The following is a 20,780-nucleotide window of genomic DNA, read 5'->3' as shown; positions in this document are numbered from 1 at the left end:
TGCTACTTTTGTAAAATTGACAGTTAGCTACTTTTGTCAAATGGACATTTAGTCAGAATTGTTAAAGAGTTTTTCTCTGTTATGTATCACTGAATATCTTATAGGTTTGGACTGTCTGTCAGACAAATGAAGCAAAAAAAGATGTCACATTGAGCTGCTGGTTCTTGTAAATGCTGTTTTTCCTGTTTTCTTACATTTTAAACTGTCAAATATTCATTATTTAAATGTGAAAAGATCAACTGATTAAGCTCTCATTTAAATAATTGTTGGTTGAAACCCTATACAAACAGTCTAGTGATCAGATGCTCTAGCACAGGGGTGTCAAACTCAAGGCCCGGGGGCCAAATCCGGCCCGCAACTTCATTTAATGTGGCCCGCAAGAGCATGTAAAGAATATAATACGTTTATTATACGGTTACATGCCACTTTACAGAGGCACATTGCCCATAAACTACATGTCCCACAATGCATCTCGTTTTGTGACATGCGCACTGAAGAGACTTGCAATGATTTGCCCTAGACTTCTGCTTTCAGACGTAGTTATTAATTATGAAGTTATTACCCTATCCGATAATAATCCAATGCACAGGAAATTATGTAATATAATACATTATTTTATATATATCAAATATGTATAGTCTTAAAGTCACAACCGGCCCTTTGAGTGCAACCATGATGCTAATGTGGCCCGGGATTAAATTGAGTTTGACACCCCTGTAGCACATTCACAGTTCAAGTAGTGTTCTTGAACTGTTAAAGGTGACATGTCATGCTTTTCCGGTTATTACCCGTCCCCTTGTGTTATGAAGGTTTTTATGCATGTAATGGTGTGCAGAGTCAAAACCTTCAAAGTACACCATGTAGCGAGTAAAACTCTAACACAGAAAATACCTCCCCAAAACGCCTCGTTGGAGATACGTCACTGTCCATTTGATTCTTCCGGGTACATCATGATGTCATGTCGTCCCCGGAACGAAATGGACCAATCCGTGGAGCCGTTACGTTACGTCCGCGGAGCCGTTACGTTAAGCCCCCGCTGATTGGTCCAAATTGACCAATCCACGGACTTCCTCACACACTCAGTGCATGCAGCTCTGCTGATTTCTCCTCCCGGGCTGCAGGCTGATAACAGACAGTTGGGATTGCGGCGAAATTCTCTCTGCAGACCCATTCTCACAGCGTTTATCAACCTTTTTCTTACTCAATATCAAGCCACACTTATTGTTTTTACTTCGGCTGTGACTTTGTGTGTGCTCAGGATGAGTTTGGCTGTGTTTCGCTGTGTATCGCTAACAAGGAAATCACACCTCCACGGAGCTCAGCGCGATTCACAACGTCCCGACTGGTCCCGACCAATCGGAGCACACTGGGCTCACAGGGAGGGGGGGCAAGAGCTGCAACGAGCCGTTTAGTGGAGAGAGTGAATACTGCTGAATACACATACTTTACAGAGATGCTGTATGCGAAACCAAAGTGAGTTTGGAAAATTGCACAGTATAAATCTATTCTAGTAGACCTCAACAATGGAATTATGATCAGTGGAAATGGCCATGACATGGGACCTTTAAGCCAAAAGTAAATACTTCCAAATGTCATAATAGACTTTTTTATATATATGGGTTCTTTATATTGTTATGTCCTTGGGCCAAGGCAGCATAAACAGTATTTCTGAGTATGTTTGTAGTAAGAAACCGCACAGCCAGGGTCTAATCTGCTTTTAAACTATGAAATGGAGGTTTGACCCTGAATGACAAACAGTAAAACATGCTGCATACAGAGCGACTGTACAACAGACACATTGCCGCATTTCAGTCAAATCTGTCCTTCGCCACTAAATGTACGCCCGTTCACCCTGACAGCTGTCCTGATTCTTTTAGCACGCACTTTCATCATTGTTCCAATTCAGTCTCCCCACACTTGTATGGCCCTTCAGTTTGCGTTACAATGGAGCGAGCAGAAAAACTTTGTGGAAATGTGTATCATTTGGCATGCTAAAATTCAGCGGTATTGTCCTTTAAGATGCATTCTAGCCTCCATTTTACATTCAATTAAAAATGTAACCTGAAATTGCTACATTTGGCTCTATAAACCGCCTGTCTTTTGTCAAAATCTTACACATTTTGTGCATTTAAGACCTGAAGTCTGGCCAATCTTGCTTTCCAGAAGTCCCAAGTTATTTAGTTGTTGAGAGGCTATGTTGTGTACTAATTATGTGGTATTTTTGTCCATTCTGACTTAAAAGTAAAAACTCAGGTTGAAGCAGTTCTTACGAAAGTATGTTTTCAGCTTTTTGTTTAACAGCAGGGGTGAGTCTTACTCGTCTAACTGCTATGAAGCAGTAAACCTGCATTGGGACATCTTTCAAAAATAAAGTGCTTTACAGCTGAACCAGGAGCAGTAAGTCTTAAGTAATAACCCTGAGACTGTCACGGCGAAGAAAGGAAGTAATTATGTAAAAAGGAACAAGAAAAACAAGTCCATCCAGTTTCTATTTCCCACTAGAAATGCTGCAAGGTGAAGCTTGTGTCTTTGTTTCTGAAGGAACAGACAAAGTGGGTGGACAAATTAATACAAACCAATACTGAAGAAAAACGACTTTCAATTGAAACAAGCAACACGTCTATGCTTTCAGAGCGTGGGTACACATTAAGTCAATGGCTCATTTCCAACTCCATACAGCCAAACTGTGGAGCCAAACAATATCATATTTTAGAAATGGATAATAATATTTTAAGCTTACAAAAGAAATATTCTAATTAGAGCAGAAATGCAGGATGATCTTCCTTTAATGAATGCTATTAGATTTGAACAGGCCAGTGCAAACATGTTTTCATTTAAGATTAATAATGTTTTGACAAATTGAATTAAAATCGATATCCAGGCCAATCCCTCCAGTATTCCTCTGAATTTTTTTTCAAAATGACACGAAACAGAACATTTGCACATTTTAGTAATTTGTTCCTGCTTTCTCTCAAACATTAATACAATATTTTTAAGGTTCCACAATTTCCAAATCAGAGCAAACAAACGGACATTTGCTGCCACTAGCATGTCCTTATAACGGTAACTATTTTCCTAGAAATGCCCAAAAAATTGAAATGCTGTTTAAGCACAAGCAGCTGAACAAAACCACTGCCTAAATAGAATAGTTGGTGAAATCTTGATTTGAAGCTGCACTTGTACTTTTTTAAAAACATTAACAATTGATTGCCCCCAGATAGTTATTATTTCAATCTGCAATTCTCCCAACAAGTCTTTTAGATTATTGTTATGGTTTACAGCTCACAATCTTACTGTTTTGGTTCAATCACACTGCTCTCATATCATGTTTTTTTTGTTTAAAAAAGCTACAAAAACCAATTGTACACTGCCTGCCCAGTGCCACATGCCATGTGCAGCAAACTAAGTGAGTAACTGGATAACACAGTGGAACGGTTAGCCGGTAAAAAGCCAGATATTGTCCTTTAGAGTTAGTAGAGACCAGAAACAGAGCTGAAAAGTAATAACAAGGAAGATACAGATGAATGCAATTAACTTCTGATTCAAATAACTACAGGAAAGTTTAAATTAAAGAAAGTATTCATGGCGACTTTCAGTGTTTGCTAAGAACAGACACTTAACTGGTAAACACAATAAAACATCTCCCGCTGAATATCTCTGCCTTTACAGAGCAGGTATTGATTTTGAAGATGCCCTTTAGAAAACACTTTTGTCCAGGGCCAAGACGCAAACATGCATTGGGTTACCGGTCATAAACAAAAGTATAAAAGCACAAGATGATGTTCATCGTTTCTTTCACATTTATCCGCATTCTGATGAGATTACGTGCAGAGAAAACTGTTGACTGTATTACACGGTGGTGAGTCTATAATAACATTGGCAGCCGTCTCGTGGGACTCATTAGGACTGAGTATTACTCCACACCGTTATGTATGGCCAAGGTGTGCGAGACAATTTTACAGGACTACTGTAGCAGCACCGTGCTTTGCAGTGGTTTCTTGAATTACTCAAATTCCCCCATCAGCAGATCTAAACAGTGTTTAACATCAAGGGACATCCTGCAGTGCTGAGTGTGGAACAGATTCCCACCTCTTTTAGCAGAGACTTTACTTCCCCAAGAAAATTACACACTTCAACTCTTGTTGGGAACGTAGTCACAGCTTCTTCTAACGCTCTTGATATTTATATGTTCAAATATTTGTACTCACTGTATTAGCTTTTCCACATTGATTTTATTCTTTTTCTTCCTCTATAAACCCATCATCCCTTTTATGCCACATTTTAGGGGGTTGTAATGTCTTGTTTGAGTGCCATGTGTAAAGTAGGTCTTGAATATTAGTTAATATTATATGGACTTTACTTACTATCGTTGTGGATAATTTTGTCTTTCAATATTATGACCATTTAAACGGTTCTAACCAAGTTCTAATTGAAAAGTAATAAAATGAGAAGCGCACATTTTTGGTTTAGTATTGCAGTTATGATCATTTAGAAAAATGCCAGGGCTGCAGATAATGATAATGTTTTCCTCCTAGTGAATTGGTAATTATTTTCTTAATTAAAAAGCTTGTTTTGTGTAACCAACTTTCCAACAATCCCAAAAATATTCAGTTTGCAATGAAACAGGGAAAAACAACATATATCCTTTAATCTAGATTATTAGATTATATATCATTTTAGAGGGTTTGTTGTTTTGTTGAATTGTGATTGATAATGTGAAATGTAGTTCAGCTCTCGTCTTGAGGAATGTGTGCCTCTGCTTGTTTGTATCATCACACACTTCACACTTTTGCTTACTTTCTTTAACAAAATGTCCCTTTATTACTTTGTGTATAACTGTTAAACTCAAGCAACAATTAAATAATGTCAGTTTGCCCTTGAGTGCATATTACAGCCCTGAATGAAGGCAAATGAATCAGTCAGTCACTAAAGACGCTGAATGAAAAGGGACCACACAAAACGTGCAGAGTACTAAAGCAGCCCATGTGCTGAACATGCAGAGGTAATGCAAAGCAGACTGGATTTGGGACCCAAATGTGCTTTTAGTTGGGCAAAACCTTTAACTTTACAATGAATCTACAACAGGAGGAGATGAAACCAGGGGGATAGATGTGTCAGTGAACGTGAAGTGAGCCATGAAGTTGTCATCCTCGCTACATTAAAGTATTTTCCAGCTAAAAGGAACCATATAACTTGAAATAGCTTCTAAATCAATAAGATGCACTGAGCATGAAGTGTAATTCAGGACGTCAGGAGAAAATTAACAGCTTGTTGGAGTGATGTAACATTTCTGATCAACAGTTAATGTTCTTCTGATTAAAATTAAAGCCTCACTACCTAACACAACAGCTGTGCTGCTGAATGAGGGAATGGAGTTGCTCGTATGGGCAGATTGGAGGTAATTGTAGTACTCCGTGTTATGCAAAGATAATTCAAGTGTTAAACTTTTTTAAGTTGTTTTGCTCAGTATGGATTAAATGAAAAAAGCCTGTTAAACTCTTTAGGTAGCGGTTACTCATCAGCCTAAAAGGACACTATTTAAAACTGGAGAATATTCTGCAAAAATAAAACATATCTATATTATGTTTCCGTTTTGCCCTGTTAATATTATAAATAATTCAGAAAAATAATTAAACATCCATCTATCTATGTCTATTGTCATATAGTAGTAGTAGGACTGCAACTAACATTTTTTATTTTTTTTATATTTGAATATGTTCTTGATTAATTGTTAAAAGAAATATAAAAAAAAAAATTGCAATTTAGGTGAGCCCAGTGTGACCGCCTCACTCCACAACCCAGAGATCCAGTTTTCAAAAATATAACACAAGATTCAAATAATTTTTTTCTGAATTATGACTGAGAAATATCAATAGAGCTACTGATATTTTGTTTTTAATTCTGTCAAATAAAGTCTCTTTCAGGAAATCTAAATGTGATTTTTAGTGGTTTTAGAGTATTAATGAGGTGGGAATTTTCATATAATTAAAAAAGAAAAAAGGATATAATTTCGTTGGCAACCTCAAAAAACTATTTCAAAACAATGTGCTCTTTACTAGCGTGATAGAAGTATTTAGAACAAAGCTTCTCTGATTTATTCTGCCCCTCACCCACTTTTGAAACCAAATCAGCTAATTAGCATACAATTCAGAGTTAGTTTTTCGGTTACACCACCAACTACTCACTCCCTTCGGGGATAAAAGGTGTTTGCTCAATTTGCATATATATATTTTTGGTAAAAAAAGAAACAGCCTTTTGCTTTTGGCAACAAACATGTCATTGTACCAGTTTCTTGTAAGCCCCATTTGGGATAGGATTAGTTTTACGGGGAGGGAGGAAGGGAAAGTAATCGAAAAATTGGAGCATGTCTGTACATTTTAGTCCCATCCGAATCTTGCCATGTCGGGAAGTTGTGCGGCCAGCTACATTTGGGACCTCCAGAATAACCTCCAACCCTCAGCTAGGCCTATCTGAAATGACAACCCTGAGATAGTTTGGAAATAATGTCATTTTATTTTGAGGAGAGAGGGGCTCGGCTGACTATTCCAGATGCAACATTTCTTCTCCTTCTTCTGTCTGATTTAATTTAATTGTTTAAACAAGTTGTATGTTGGTTGCGTAAAATACATTTTATTAGTATGATACATTTGTGTTGTGTTGCCAGCACATGAATAGGGTTCTGTAACACTGTAAGCCAATTCAACACATTTCTCCTCGCATGTATGTTGTTCATTAACATCACACATGTTATGGATTAGCAGTCACTTTATGTACATTTTGCTGAAAACTAATCCAGTCTGAATGGGGCTACAGTGTGTAACATGTTTTACAAGGAGTCAATGCATTTCCCCCCAGAAGGTGTGAACATCAACACATCACCTGCTGGAAATGTGTTGAAGGAGTGAATGAATTTGTTGTGAGTGTTTTGTGAGTTTAGGTGGGGGGTGATACTGGTGGGGCCAATCACGGTTTCTCTTGTAAAAATGTGTTTTGAACATTGGACAGAGCTTGAGGTGAGCAGTGTGTGTGTGGGTGTGTTAGTGTGGGGAGTGCTAGAATTATGCGTGGAGGAGGCGAGAAGTGAGGCTGTCAGTGCATTTATTAAGAGACTGATTGAAAAGGCGAAGCCTCTCTTTTCCATGTCAGAGTCTCGAGCCGCTCTGCGCTCCTCTCCGGTGACCCTACTGTTTAACCAACTGCTCTGAGGTCAGCCTATTCATTTCAATGCCAAGCAGGATTGGCTACTGAGCTCAGGGTAACCTGTGCCAAATTACTGGAGAATGAAAAAGACATTTCACTCCTTTTCTCCCCCCACGCATTTTCTAATTTGTAATTCAGCCTATTGCAGAATACGTATGATCTCAATAAGCCCAAGTAACCTTTGAAAACAATTCTGAATCCTAAAATGAGGTTCTTACTATAAAACATTTTTCCAGCAAGCAATTTCTTTAAGTATATTAAGATGAATAGAAATAGTCATTTTTACAAACTTGTCAGTCAGAGCTGAAACTATTTGTTGATTTATTAAAATAAAATTAAAAGAATAAAAGGACAATCAATTGACAACTCGTCTGATTATCATCTGAGTGCTTCTTGAAGTGAAATAGCAAAAAAAACCTCTATTCAATTACACTTAAGTGAACCTTTTAGGAGTTTGTACAATTAGAATAAATCAAGCTTTGACAAGCAATAAATCAATTAACTGTAAAACTAAATCATGGATTAATGAGCATGATATTAAATTGCAGCTCTTGGATCATTTTTTGCTATTGGAGGATGAAGCAGGCAAAGATAATAGTAATTATTTCGTTGACGGGTGATTTCAAATACAAAACCTGAACAGATCCACTTTTGCCCTTTTCATAAGTGCTTTCTTCTCCGCACGGCTCCTTTTTGAAGACTTCACACCGCCCTCTTTTCATTTAGCTTGACACTAACCTGGTTGTTCAGTCTTGGTCTTCTTTGTTCTCCTCACTTTACTAAGCTTCTTTGCTCACCCCTCTCTGTTTCACTATGTCCATCTGCCCGCTGGCACTCTATCTTATCTACTGCCTCAATCATTTGGCCGAGAGCTGTTGAACACACCAACTGTTGTGCTCTCTCTCAATAAAACAGTAAAGCATTGGACCTTTCAGGGGTTTTCTGTTTGGGCTTTTTAAGCTACACTGAAGAACATTTCAACTTAAAAGCATTTTCTTTACAACTTTCTAAAACAAAAGAAGACATAAAAGCTGGAATTGAAGTGCTTTGAATTTCGCATCTTTTCATGTTACAGGAAGTCATTTTGACCCACACCTAAACAGAAGATGTAAGAAGTTTCATGATCTATTAAGCATCTTATAAACATCTGTTGGCCCATAAATTATGTATAGGCTCTGAAGCAAGCTGTAATTATGATGAAATAAGGAGCACACACTAGCTCACAGGAAGAAATCCAAAAAAAAAATCTTAAAATAATTCGAGCTCATCTCAAACTGAAATTATAAAACAATTCATCAATACAAATGAGAATATGCAAATAAGACACTTTTTGATAAATAATTGTTCCTTTCCTCTTTAAACACAGAAATAAAAAAAATACATTTTACGGCTACGATCTTTGCTCTTGTTCCACTTATGAGTTTTAATGTTGGTTTTACATTTTTGGATTTTGGCGTTAGGTTGCACAAATCAATTAATCAATTTTGAAACTTGGACTGTTGTGGACATTTTCTTTATTCTTGGTAAATGTTATAGTGCCCACAATTAACTGAGAAAATACCTTGTAGATTATCCAACATTTAAATTATTTGATAGTTGCTGATTTCAAAGCAAAGCATGTAGCAAAATGTAAATTTAAATTGAGCAAAGCAATATAATATCTCTTGACTTCTTTAATCCTGTTTCTTGGCTCACAGAAAGCATTACAAATAATTGCACTGAATGTTTTGCTGTTCTTCAATTAGTTTTTGAATTAAATAGCTTTTTAAACCACTTACTTTAAGCCATTCTCACATAATAAATTGCTCATAAAAGTAAAAAACATTGCTTGCATTGTTTAATCAACAACTCAAAGCTTATTCAAACTTATTTGTTCAATCATAATTAAAGACTAAGAAAATCAGAAAAAGGTGTATGAGTGAGAAGTATAGAAGCTTTCATATTCTCATTAAACAAATCAAAACTTTAATCAAAAAAGGATATGGTTTTGTGAATGAAAGTTAGAACAGCTCTAAAACAAATGTAGACTTTTCTTAGGTTAGTCATTTGGTCTATAAAATGTAATTTGTTACAACATAGTGACTGTTTATAGTCAGCTGAGACCCCCTAATTGTTCTTGCATGTGCAGCTGTAAACCAGAGTTTACAACCTGTCCCAAAGTGTATCTTATCAGCAGTGTTGAGAAAACACACTGTACACTGAGCTCCATGTCAACTCATCTTTGTTTCTGGCAGTTGATGGCAAGTTCTCTTCATATCCGATGGAGCCAAGGAAATGACATCACATCCCTGCAGGGAATGAAAGCGCAGCCCTGACAGGACTGTCATCACTAAAGAGTTCCTTGGGAACATCAGGGTGAACCGAGGACCGGGAAAGAAAGTGTCTGGAGGCTGTGTTTTCTTAGTTCCTGTAGTTCCCAACACCCACTTCTAGCCCATCAACCATTTTCTGATGTTTGAAATTCCCCTCTCACATGTGTGCCTTTTTTTTACCCTGAATGTAGGGCATGTGGGCGGGGCAGAAAAGCCTCCAAATTAGCAGTTACTGAAAGAGTGGAAGACGAATCATTGTGTTGGCTAGATCCTGCTCAACATCTCTATTTCACTTGTAGGTTTTCAGCTTACACTTGGACTTGCGCATTAGTTTTGTTCCAGTCTTATTTGATATGTATGTATGCACTCTTTATCTCTCTTCTCGCCATTGACAATCGAAAATAAATTAACATTCCTGGGCTTTATTTTTGTCTTCACTAAGCCTGTGGAGAAAACTTGGAGGCGAACCGAGGAGGTCAGGCCATACTCACAGGCTGTCAATCCTCTGGGTGACCCAACCACCCCTTCCTCTCTCCCCCTTCCATTCTTCTCCTCCTCTGCTCTCCTTCTCCCATCCATTTAGTCCCTCCCGGCTTAGAAACTCCCAAACTCCCCCCTTCTCTCACTCCCTTTCACTGGACGCCTCTCCAGCTTGAGTGAGGCAGACACAAGCTTTGTCAAAGGAAACTCACATTCATTCAGCCGGCTGTTGCACACAGCCTTGTATTTCATGTGAAGACATGTGGGCTGTCTCCTTCTATCCATTTATTTTAATTATGTTTTAATTGCTTGCCGTTCTCTTTTAAATGCTTGCTTATTATTTCTATCGGGCTGATGTGAAAAATTGGCTGCGGACTGTGATTCTCTCCATTATCTTAACTGATGATAGATTTCTCTCCTTGGGTTTCCACTGTGTATGCATGGCAGACAAAAGAAAAACAGATGTCTTGAATGTTTGCCTATCGTTTTTCATGTCATTGGTGGATTTTTTTTGGGATCTTGTTTCCAGAAAGACATACTGTTAATAGAGAGAGAAACCCTGAGGGAATATGCATATGTACTTGTATTTTTCTAGGAAGAGGACCCAAAGGCACAACAAGATAAATAGCTTTTATTTAGTCAGTGGTCTTCTGGTGTATATTAAATGCTTGTGCTCATTAGATTTAGTGTAGGTGGTGACAGTTAGTCATAACTGCGAACATTTTCTTTTCTTTCAACATATTTGCCTTGAACATGATGATCATTATATGCAAATTGCTAGCCAAGACACAAGTAACCTCAATTCTCAAGCTTCGGCGGGGAGGGGGTTGTCATAGATAATTCCTTAGCACCATCTCAGAGGGGTTAACGATGCCTCACTTACCAATCATTTTCTGCTTGAGAACATCTGAGCCCCCCACAACCGCCCTCCCCCTGATGTAAGATAAGACTGTCAGTGCTTGTGTAGAGGATCTTTTTTTCAACACTTTACTTATTGGTCTCGCTTATCCCTACCTCCAACACCTTTGAGATGTGTCTGAATATGTGGCACGTCTAATGAGTGGCAACACTGAGCAACACTGCTGAAAATCAAGAAGCTCCACGCTAATATGTGTTTATAAAGAATGTTCATTTAAAAAGATAAATGTACATATCATTCTCTCTAATTAAAAAATAATGTAATCTTATGTACAGAAATGGGAAGGGTTTAAAATAAGGAAAGCCATTTAGGTAATCTTGATAAACTCATCCGATCAGGTATATTGGAAAATGCATCCATCTGTCCAAGTCCATCCCAACCTCTTTAAGCAGAAAGTCATGATTAAGTTAAAAGGCACCTCCCAGTTGGTGACACATTTGGTCCACTGAAAGGGAATATTTGTCGTTGAGATCTTTTCGGCCATACCTGTAAAAAGGTTTTTCTTTTAGTCTGCTAATTTCTTCTTCTGTTGGTTTTTTATAGTCAGCGAGGCCAAGAAGTCGAGACTATCTGTGTGGTTAGCCTGCTTTTCTTCAATTTATTTTACCAAACACCCAAGAGCTAGATTTTCATTGACAAGTGTTTCTACAGAAATGGTTAAAGTCTTCAGCTTGTGGTCCATCAGAGTTTGAATTTGTCAAACCCCTTTTTCATTTGATCAAGAAACCATGTCGGTGGTACTTCAGTGTTAGCCTCACAGGGCTAGTGCTATTGGTAGGCGTTTCAGTTATTTTCATCCGTCCTTCGTCTGTTTTGTTTTTTTAGCTTTTCCAGTTTAGTGGTATATGGCTTAATCTCAAATGGCAAAGAAAGTTGTCCCGAGCTTAAAAGAAACATAGTAGGAGTACAGAGCAGGAGTTTGTGGAGGACCTGGTTTCTGCGTCTGTTTTCTACGCTGCCATGTTGGATCCCTCCTGTGAAGAGCATCTAAATGTTAATCGCCTAATCCCTTTATCTCAAGTCCAGAACTATTCAGTGCAGAAATCCCACCAAACAAAACAGTTTTTGGGAAGATGAGCAGGGCTGTGTTCTCTACCAGCTTAAGGGAGAAAGGAGACATGTAACTCAGCAGGGAGACAGCCGATTGGGAGAAAGAACCCCGGGGTGGTGAGGGCAGGTCTGCATCCGAGAGGCCGGCAGGGCTCTCGCCCCCTGGTGTCTGGAGGGGCTGAGTTGCTCAGCATGCCCAGCAGGCCAGAAGGGCAGGGGGATGTCCCCCCCATCAGTTTCCAATCTCCTCCTGTCAACCACTATTATGGTTACCCGTGGCCCCAGGCCTCATATTTGCAGAAGATAAATGGCTGAGGAAGAAGTCACAAGTCTCTGGAGATTTGGTTTTCTGCCCAATATTAAACTGGTGGCAGTTCTGTAAGAAGACCTGAGAGTGTTAGCAGCCTTATTAGAAGTGTTGCAGGAGGGCTGACAAGCACCAATTCTGTCTTATCTGATCTGGTTCGGTGCCACTGGCATATAAACAACTGGAAGATAAATATAACCACAAAAGCTATGAAAACCACCCACGTTTGACTGATAAATTATAAGTTAGCTGTATGTATGTTCCCTTGGCACAGGCTGTGCTGTACAACTGCTCGACCAAGGTGATCTCAAATGAAAATAAACACTCTGCTGCTTGGTGCCGATCCGGTGGGCTTTTTTTTGTTGTACCGATTATCCCACGACCAGGCTTCGGTCATGTAGAGAATACCTCATAGTGACTGAATTATTACTCAGTATGCTAATGTCAAAGCTTCCCATGTTTTGTGGGTTCTCATGTTGCCAAAAATATCCAAGCGATTAGTGGGGCTTGGAGAGCGATCAGAGCTGACTGCTGTGCAGCTCAAATTTAGGTTCATTATAAAATAATCAGGCTAGTAGACGAGTAGCTCTGAAGGAGCAGCATTCAGGCACTTGAAACATTAACTTGCATCTGCATAGCGACGGCTACTAAGTGACCGATCCTGTTTGCATTTAGATGTGTGTGTGTGTGTGTGTGTGTGTGTGTGTGTGTGTGTGCGTGTGTGTGTATTGGGGACATGCTGGATGGCAACAAGATGGAAATAAACAAGATATACAATATATGTGTGTGTGTGCTGTCTCTGCATCAGTGCCACATCTTCAGCAGTGTGTCATTGGTTATATGTTTGTGCAGGCATGCATATTTGTGTGTGTGTGTGTGTGTGTGTGTGTGTGTGTGGCATTTCACATATGACACAACACATCCCTCCTCTGTGTTTGACTTTAGTAAGCAGCTTATCTGTCTGGTGTGTTCGTCTGTCTCTCTGGCTCTAACCTTTTGCAGCTTTTGCAGACAAAGGGCTGTTTTTGCCACCCCTTGATAAGGAAGGAGACAAAAGTTGCTCACAAAGCTACTGTGTCTCTAATGGCGTCCTATGAGAAAGTGTTGCCGGAGCGACAAGCTTTCTCCTGCGGGGAAACGGGAGTAAATGGTGAAGGTGGAACAGGGAAGATTGGGAGAATGAGGCAGTGTAAACATTGTGTTGTAACACGTCCCAGGGATCTGAATAAGTGCAAATAGAACCAGGAACCCTGTCTGCTCTATTTCACGTCCTTGCCATCATACACATTTTAGAAAAATGTTTTAATATTTACTTGAAAACTTCTCCAAAATGTGTTCGTCTATTCATTTGAACAGCAGTCAGAAATGTTGTTTCAGGGGGTTTGGATTTGATGTCTTGGAATGCAGACATGCAGAATCCAGAAACTAAATAAATAAATGTGGTACCTAAGGCTGTGATGATACTCATGATAACAGTCCATTACCTCCATATTTATGTTCTCTCCTCTCTCTTTTTTCCAGATGAGGAAGATGACTGGTGATGCTTCTCTGAGAACTACTGATCGTTGACATCGCTCCAGCTTTCAGCTTTTCCACTGCAACAAATTAAACCACTATTATTAGCAAAAAGGCTCCCTGGATCGTCTGCATACAGCGCACAATGGCCTCTGCACTGTGGAGGTGTCCGATGTTCCGCTGCCTCTTGCTTCTTCCCTTTTTGCTTCACTGTTCACAAGGTGAGTAACCATGGAGTTGCGTGGCAAAAAGTGTTAATGGTATTCTGGTCAACCTCTTTCAAAAGCCACTTATTATTCAGCTATGAATGTGTGGTATTTATTAGCACAAGTCTTTTTGTATGTCATAATTATTCTCCCTCAGTGACTTTAACCTTGAAGAGTGAAACATGTGTTTCAAACACTTTTACTGAACCCATTTTATTATTGCTTATTAATGGACACATTCAAATGTCACATTGAATTAACTTTCAGAACAACAGTCAAACGGTGTGTCAAAGACCTTCCCATTAATATCTGTTCATAGCTGCACCTATTCTGCATTGTGAGCTATACAACAGAACGCTTAGAGGTATTCTGAGGTATTGTATTCCTTTTTTTGTTGTTGCCTAAATCAAATCCTTCTGATGGTCAGGGTACCTGAAAGCATCAAAAGTGCAATACTTGATTCAGTGCCAGACGCTGAAACTAGGAAAGTATGTGTCAGTGTTTTTAATTGTCTGCAATGACATCCCAAGGCTCTTTTTTGGTTCCTTCCCTCATTTTTGATTAGTGCATTTGGCTGTAATTACAAGTATTGTCACAAAACACACCCGTCTGTTACATGCCCATCAAAACCACTGATGTTGGTATGTCTGCTTAATGATGATCATTAGATTTTCCCCTCTTTCATTCCCATTGTACTGGGGAACAAAGTAACCCAAAATCACATGCTTGTGTGCCAAGCATTGATTACAGATAGATAGTAGAAGCACTGTATTTTTGGGGATTCCCATTCAATTTGAATGTATCCTTTTTTCTCCCTTGGGCTGTTTTCTTCTGATAGATGTCTCTTTCCATTTTATTTTAGGCTATGGTGTACAATTTATTAACAAAGACATATTGCAATAGAGCCTGCTATCTCAGCAGCTTTTCAGCAGAGATGCATTTTTTTGTAGATAAGCAATTATAGATAATATTGCTGAGGCATTTGAAGAATTGAATAGTCCTGTTGGATTTCTTAAAGAAGAATACTGCTTGGTATGCAGAACGCTCAGGTTTTGGGTTTCACTTGATGCGAGGGCTCTCCGGTCTAAGAATGTATATTTGCCCATCCATCAATAAAGGAATGTGTGTGTGTGTTTGTGTGTGTGTGTGTGTGTGTGTGTGTTTGTGTGTGTGTGTGTGTGTGTGTGTGTGTGTGTGTGTGTGTGTGTGTCCCTCCCTCTGAAAACAATATCTGATTCTATCAACATGCCACTCACTTCCAGTCTGTCCAGCCCTGAGGGCCTGCATCCTTATGATCTATGCTTCTATCATAGTGCCAGCAACAAAACTCCACTTGATAATTACCTCTTGTCCCTCACCAGGAGAGAGTATAATCAGGTTATCGCTTTCACCCAAAACATTCCTCACGCTGAATGAAATGCTCAGCTCAAAGAAAGTGAGTTTTCCCTCTCTTATGAGGGACCTCAACGGCCAGTAGGAAGGATGAACCCCAGTTGGGCATATTCTGACAAACTTCAGTTAGCGTTATTACCCTTTTTATCGCAAGGTAAAATAATTAAAGTGATGAACTGACAGTTTAAATATCTATTGAATTTACACTGCTAAAGTTTTTTAGGAAAACGTTCTTAAAAATGTTCTGACCACTACCTTCTTAGCATCAAACAGCATACAGACAAAATATATGACTTGCTGCTGAACACATTGGAGAATTTAGTATCTTAAGAGACAATACCTCAGGAGTTGGTAGAGACCAAAATAGAGCTACAAAAATAATGAATATTTGCCTAACATTCAGCTGGTTGCCAGAATTAAGACACCAAATGCTAATGTTGTTCTCCAAGGGCAGCTTTGATATGGTGTAAAGGAAATAAATAGAAGAAACATTCACATTGTTATCACTGAGATGAATACAGTGAAAACACTAATAAGAGATTGCACTCATGCTTTGCTTTCCCGGGAGTTTCTTGTGTGTGAAGTTATTTTGAATCCAGCAATGGCACGCCGGACCCTTCTCCTGACGCATCAGATGGTTTGTTACGCAGAACATTCTGAGAAGCTGTCATTGAGAAAAGACAATTTAAAAAAAATACTTGGCAGGTTATTGGAGGAACCATCTGTCTATTACCTTCTAACATGGGCTACGTCAACCAATCAGATCGACGAAGCAATCCTTAGCTGTTGTCAATCGGGAATACAGAGTGAACATTTTCTCTATTGGGAAAATACTCTCCAGTTGTGATAACTGATAATATCACTAACCTCTTCAGTAGCCGGCATTGTTTATTTGTTTTGTTTTTTAAACTCAGTGTCGGCTCATACCTGCAAATGTATTCCTTTTTTATATTATCAAAAATGGCTTTAAATTATCTAACTTTTTTACAATTCTTAATGACTCTATTTTAGTATTTTTAATTGGGTATAATGGAGCAGATAAAAACATCACATGGACAATTCTCACCCTATATTTATATACTATTTGTAGGTCTACATTTTCTTTGGACTCCATTTTACTTCATCCTGGGGATGTTGCATAACAGATATGGACGCTCCTGCTAAAGTAAAGTAGGGCATGCAGATATCAGATTTGTTTTAGATGCTTCAGACCGCCCAGTCTGCCATTATGAAAGAAGACTTCCAGATTCAAAGGGAGCAGCCACAAAGGTGGGGCATTTGCACAGCAACATATCTGCTGGGACTGAATGAAAAGCTTTTATTTGAGTGTTTAAAGTAAAGAAAGCCAGGTTTGAGGGAGGATTAGGTTGCAAGTCTAGTGTCAACCCTTTAAGTTGATTGATGTGTTTAAAAGCCAAAAGCAGAGAAGGCACTTTGGCCTTCATATCTAAATATTGCACAAAAGGGAAATGTAAAAGATTAAGTGGTTTGTGTTATATCTGCAGAGATGGGGATCAGAGAAGTCAGTGTTTGTTTAGTATGGACAGAGAGAACGAATGAGGGACATTCATATTCAGTTTTTTAAATAATCAAGTCAGTAGAAATAAAAAATCTTGCATCAAGAAAAAAGGATAGATTCCTTAAAACAAAGATAGATTCCTTTAAAACAATCTGCTCTGTTTTGAATCTCCCCCGCAACGCTCTGGATAACACGCTGCACATTTCGCTCTAAGGGGGATTGTGAAATATTCCTCGGTTGAACATATGCTTGTGTTTCTCCCCAAAAGGTTGTAAAGGTTAACAATACTTCTGAGCACAACATTTGTCTCAAGCAGTGCCATACATTTAGCTGATGAAGGACCCTCCCTTGTGCCACACTGGCATTTCCAGTGGTGGGGTTGACTGAATGGAGAAGCCATTGTGCTCTAACTCCTGTCTGGCTCCGGGCCATACACATCCAGTCTGTCATCCATTGATATGCTTGGCTTGCCATTTTATAATTCATATTGAATGTCCATGCCAGGGCGATCATGAATTATCAGCTAAACCATGGGAGATTCACAGATGACTGATCAATCTGTGAGGAAGAAAAAAAAATCTGATATATCCGTCTTGCATGAAAATTCTGCCCTACTGGAAATATTTCGGACAAAAAGGCGTGGGTTCATCATCTGGATTGAATGGACTTTTTTGCACCCTTGGAGACAGATAAATGATCATATTTTGTCTCCTTTATCTTCAAAACAGCTTTTCAGTCAATGTACAGCGCACCAGATGTATTTCTGTAAAGCATTGTTCAACAATGTGCTATTTTAACAGTAACCGAAGAACCGTAAAACGTTGTGCGAGAATATGAAACCGAAATGAAACAAAGACGGATGAATCTCAAGGATCAGTATTTCACTCAGAGGAAATTAAATACAATATCACCCCTGCTAGGGTCATCCTAGATTTATTGCAACAGCGATTTCCTGAGTTCGTTTTTTGTAAAGCCAAAGCAGCAAGAAATGTCTCCATCCAATATGTGAATGTGAGAGCAACACTCTTTTCCCTTTTAGATGAGAAGCTTGCTTTTTATTATGTGTTTGGACGTGATCGTAAAAACTGTTGTTGCATAGCCAGCTGATGAACAAACACTTTATTTATTCAACTAGGAGCAACAGTTTTCTGACAGTTTGATTTCATCTGTTAAGCACGCCTTAAATCTCTCTTGCTCGGAGCATCTTGGAGCCGTTCCATTCACACCCCTTATGGTAACAAGTTGTATAAACATTGGAGCAGATGCCTACCTCACTCTTTCCTTTCTTAAATGCTGTCCACAGTTTTTTTCTCCAGGCAGCCTAATTCAAATAATAGATGAGTCCCGCTTACAACCACAAAGTAGTTTGCCTCAGAGTCTAAACTTTTGGATTTGCTCGGTGTAAGTCTGCTTCACAGGAGGGTTCAGCTGTCAAAACAACGTAATGCATTTAATCTTGAGTGGAAGCAGAAGGGTTTCGTATAAAATAAAGACTACTCTCAAGAAAGCTGTTGAGTCTTTTTCCTTTATTAGTGTGAGGGGAAGTTTTTGCCAACAATATAAATTCAGGTTTGGAACAAAGACAAAAGTATTTACGGAGGCAACAACAACCTGTTAGATTTCAGTGTGGTTCCAGGTTTACCCCATACTTTTAAATAGCTTGGAGGCATGTCAGAACTAATTTCATTTGAAAAAAGGAAAAGCACAAGAGCTTAACAAACATTTAAACACAAAAGGAGTCATATAACATTTAACACAGAAGGGACACTGTGCTTAGGCAATCAAAGCAGATTTTTACTTTCACGAAATACCTGCGGCTGCAAATTTAGTTTTTCAGAACAGCCACTCCAGCAGTTTTATTCTGAAATTGTAGTGCATTTTAAGCATTAATTTGTTAAAGACACCTTGAGTTTTGAGACACATTATGAGTGTAAAAGCCATTAGAACAAAAAACCTTGCTATTACAAAAAGAAAATGAGAAATGTCCTTAGTTATATTTACTCTGTGTGAACATTTAGAAAAAAATGATGCCCTACTCTTCCTGTCCTCCTTCCTCTGTATCAGAAATGTCATAAAAGCTCAGGTCTTACATTTGAGTTTTTACTGGTAATGATTTACACAGTAACGACTGGTGGTAAAACTAGTGTCGACAGTAGGGAAAGGATGGCGATCAATAAAATAAATTATGAGGGATTCCGTAAATGTGCTTCTGTGTGCCTTCTGTGACTCGTGTGATTTTAGGGCTCTGATTAGATTCTCTGATGTTACTGTTCTTTAAACACAGAAGGAGAGGGACAAGTGTATGAATATAAGATGAAACTGTTTCCACTTTGGTTCACCAGTGGTTTTCCCTTTATTTCACTCGGTTTTCATGGCTTATGGTCATGTATGATTCACACCAGTGTAATAATGTGTGTTAAGTCTCTCTCTCGCTGTGTCTGTCGACTAGCTCTCGCTACAGGCCATGAATGCAGCTCTGTTGCTTTCACTGTATTAGTAATCTCCTCAGGCTAGAGGCTGTGCCATAGAGCATGACCACACACTTTTTGTCCAGGAATTAAATGTCACCTAAGGGTGGGTCACCTGCAAACAAAAGGCCACCAGCCGATGTGCAGGTATGAACAGTCCAAGATAAGGAAGCCCTATCCCGCCGTGCAGGAAATTGAGTAAGTAGGCAGCAAGAAAAAAGCCAGGGAATCGGCAAAGCACAAAGAAAGTTGTTGTATGCCTTGCACTATCGGTATTGACCCCCTCTTGTAGCGTATATCCCCAGTGAGTGCGTCGGCTACAATGGCCTCATCGAAGACCAGGCAGGAAACTGTCTGTCATCAAGATCTCCCCATCTGTGCGTCTCTTATCAGTGCTCCTGTTTTCTGCTCGCATTGACCGGAATGCTGGTGGAAGGGAATGGGGCAAGGTCATCACGCTCAAGCCAATCAAAGTGGTCAGTGTTCCAGAGATAGCAGCGGGTTATTGCCAAGGAATGTGCCTGGATGTTTTTTTTTCACTGACTTTCCTGGTAAATCTCAGAGAGCCTCCAAACAGAGCTGTGTAAAATCCCACAAAGGCTTCCCCTGTTGCACCATATGTACATTCACATGTGTGTGTGCATACACGGTTTGCTAGAAAAGTCTTTGTGTGCATGGGGGACTCTTGACGGGCCTCTTTGACCTGCAAAGCCAGGCTTACATGCCTTATGGAGACGGCCAAAGGCGTTTATTCAATAAAAAAGCATAACACTAAATCATCAAACCCACAGCCTGCTCTTGGTAATGCTAGCTCGGCTACCACTGCTGCGTGACCCTCGCCTTGCAGATTGCAGCTGAGACCGTGAGAGTCACCCTAGTGTGTATGTATCGACTCTATTATCCTGAAACTAGAGCGCAACATTTATTTTACATTTCTGCGACCAGAAGTCCAGTCTTGTTGCAGCGTATGCAGCCTGGAAAAGCGGCTACAGCAAGATAAGCATCGCGAGCAGGAGCTCAGGATGTGTCCTGGAGACTTTTCTGATAAGAATCATCCATTAATCTAAGGCAGCACAGACTCGGTCTTAAGTGCAATAAGTTGTATTTTATTTTGCATTTCAATGGGAAAAAGATAAAATCACAAAACAGTCTTGTGTTGGGCTGTTCTTAAATTGCACTGCGCAACTTAATCTACATAAACACCACTTCAGCTACACACTTTGGCTGAAGTGGGTTTATTTGGAGACACTAAAGCACCAAAATGGATTTGCGCCCAGAGAAAGTGATAGCACCACTGCATTAAAAGCTACTTCAGGCTCTGCATGAAGATAAATACGGTTTCTCTTATCAGAATTGTCTGTTCATTATCACTGAGAGGCCCTGATCGCTGTTCCTTGTCATCCCTGTAGTCT

The 20,780-nt window shown here is 39.3% G+C and overlaps 1 protein-coding gene across 14 annotated transcripts in view; it reads left to right on the top strand.

The window, feature by feature from the left end:
- Nucleotides 1–20,780, top strand: part of LOC117558462 (adhesion G protein-coupled receptor L2-like) — a 130,392-nt gene that overhangs the window by 52,428 nt on the left and 57,184 nt on the right. For all 14 annotated transcript variants that reach the window (XM_034234687.1, XM_034234678.1, XM_034234680.1 and 11 more), the window contains one exon: nucleotides 13,790–14,004. Coding sequence is in view for 13 of the 14 variants with exons in the window: in XM_034234678.1 (XP_034090569.1) it covers nucleotides 13,929–14,004 (76 nt within the window). In the remaining variant the exon portion in view is untranslated. The remainder of the gene's footprint in view (nucleotides 1–13,789; nucleotides 14,005–20,780) is intronic.

The sequence above is a fragment of the Gymnodraco acuticeps genome, unplaced genomic scaffold, assembly GCF_902827175.1.
Source record: "Gymnodraco acuticeps unplaced genomic scaffold, fGymAcu1.1, whole genome shotgun sequence".
NCBI lineage: Eukaryota > Metazoa > Chordata > Actinopteri > Perciformes > Bathydraconidae > Gymnodraco > Gymnodraco acuticeps.
The sequence above is the reverse complement of the archived record's forward strand: the minus strand, read 5'-3'. Positions and strand labels throughout refer to the sequence as shown.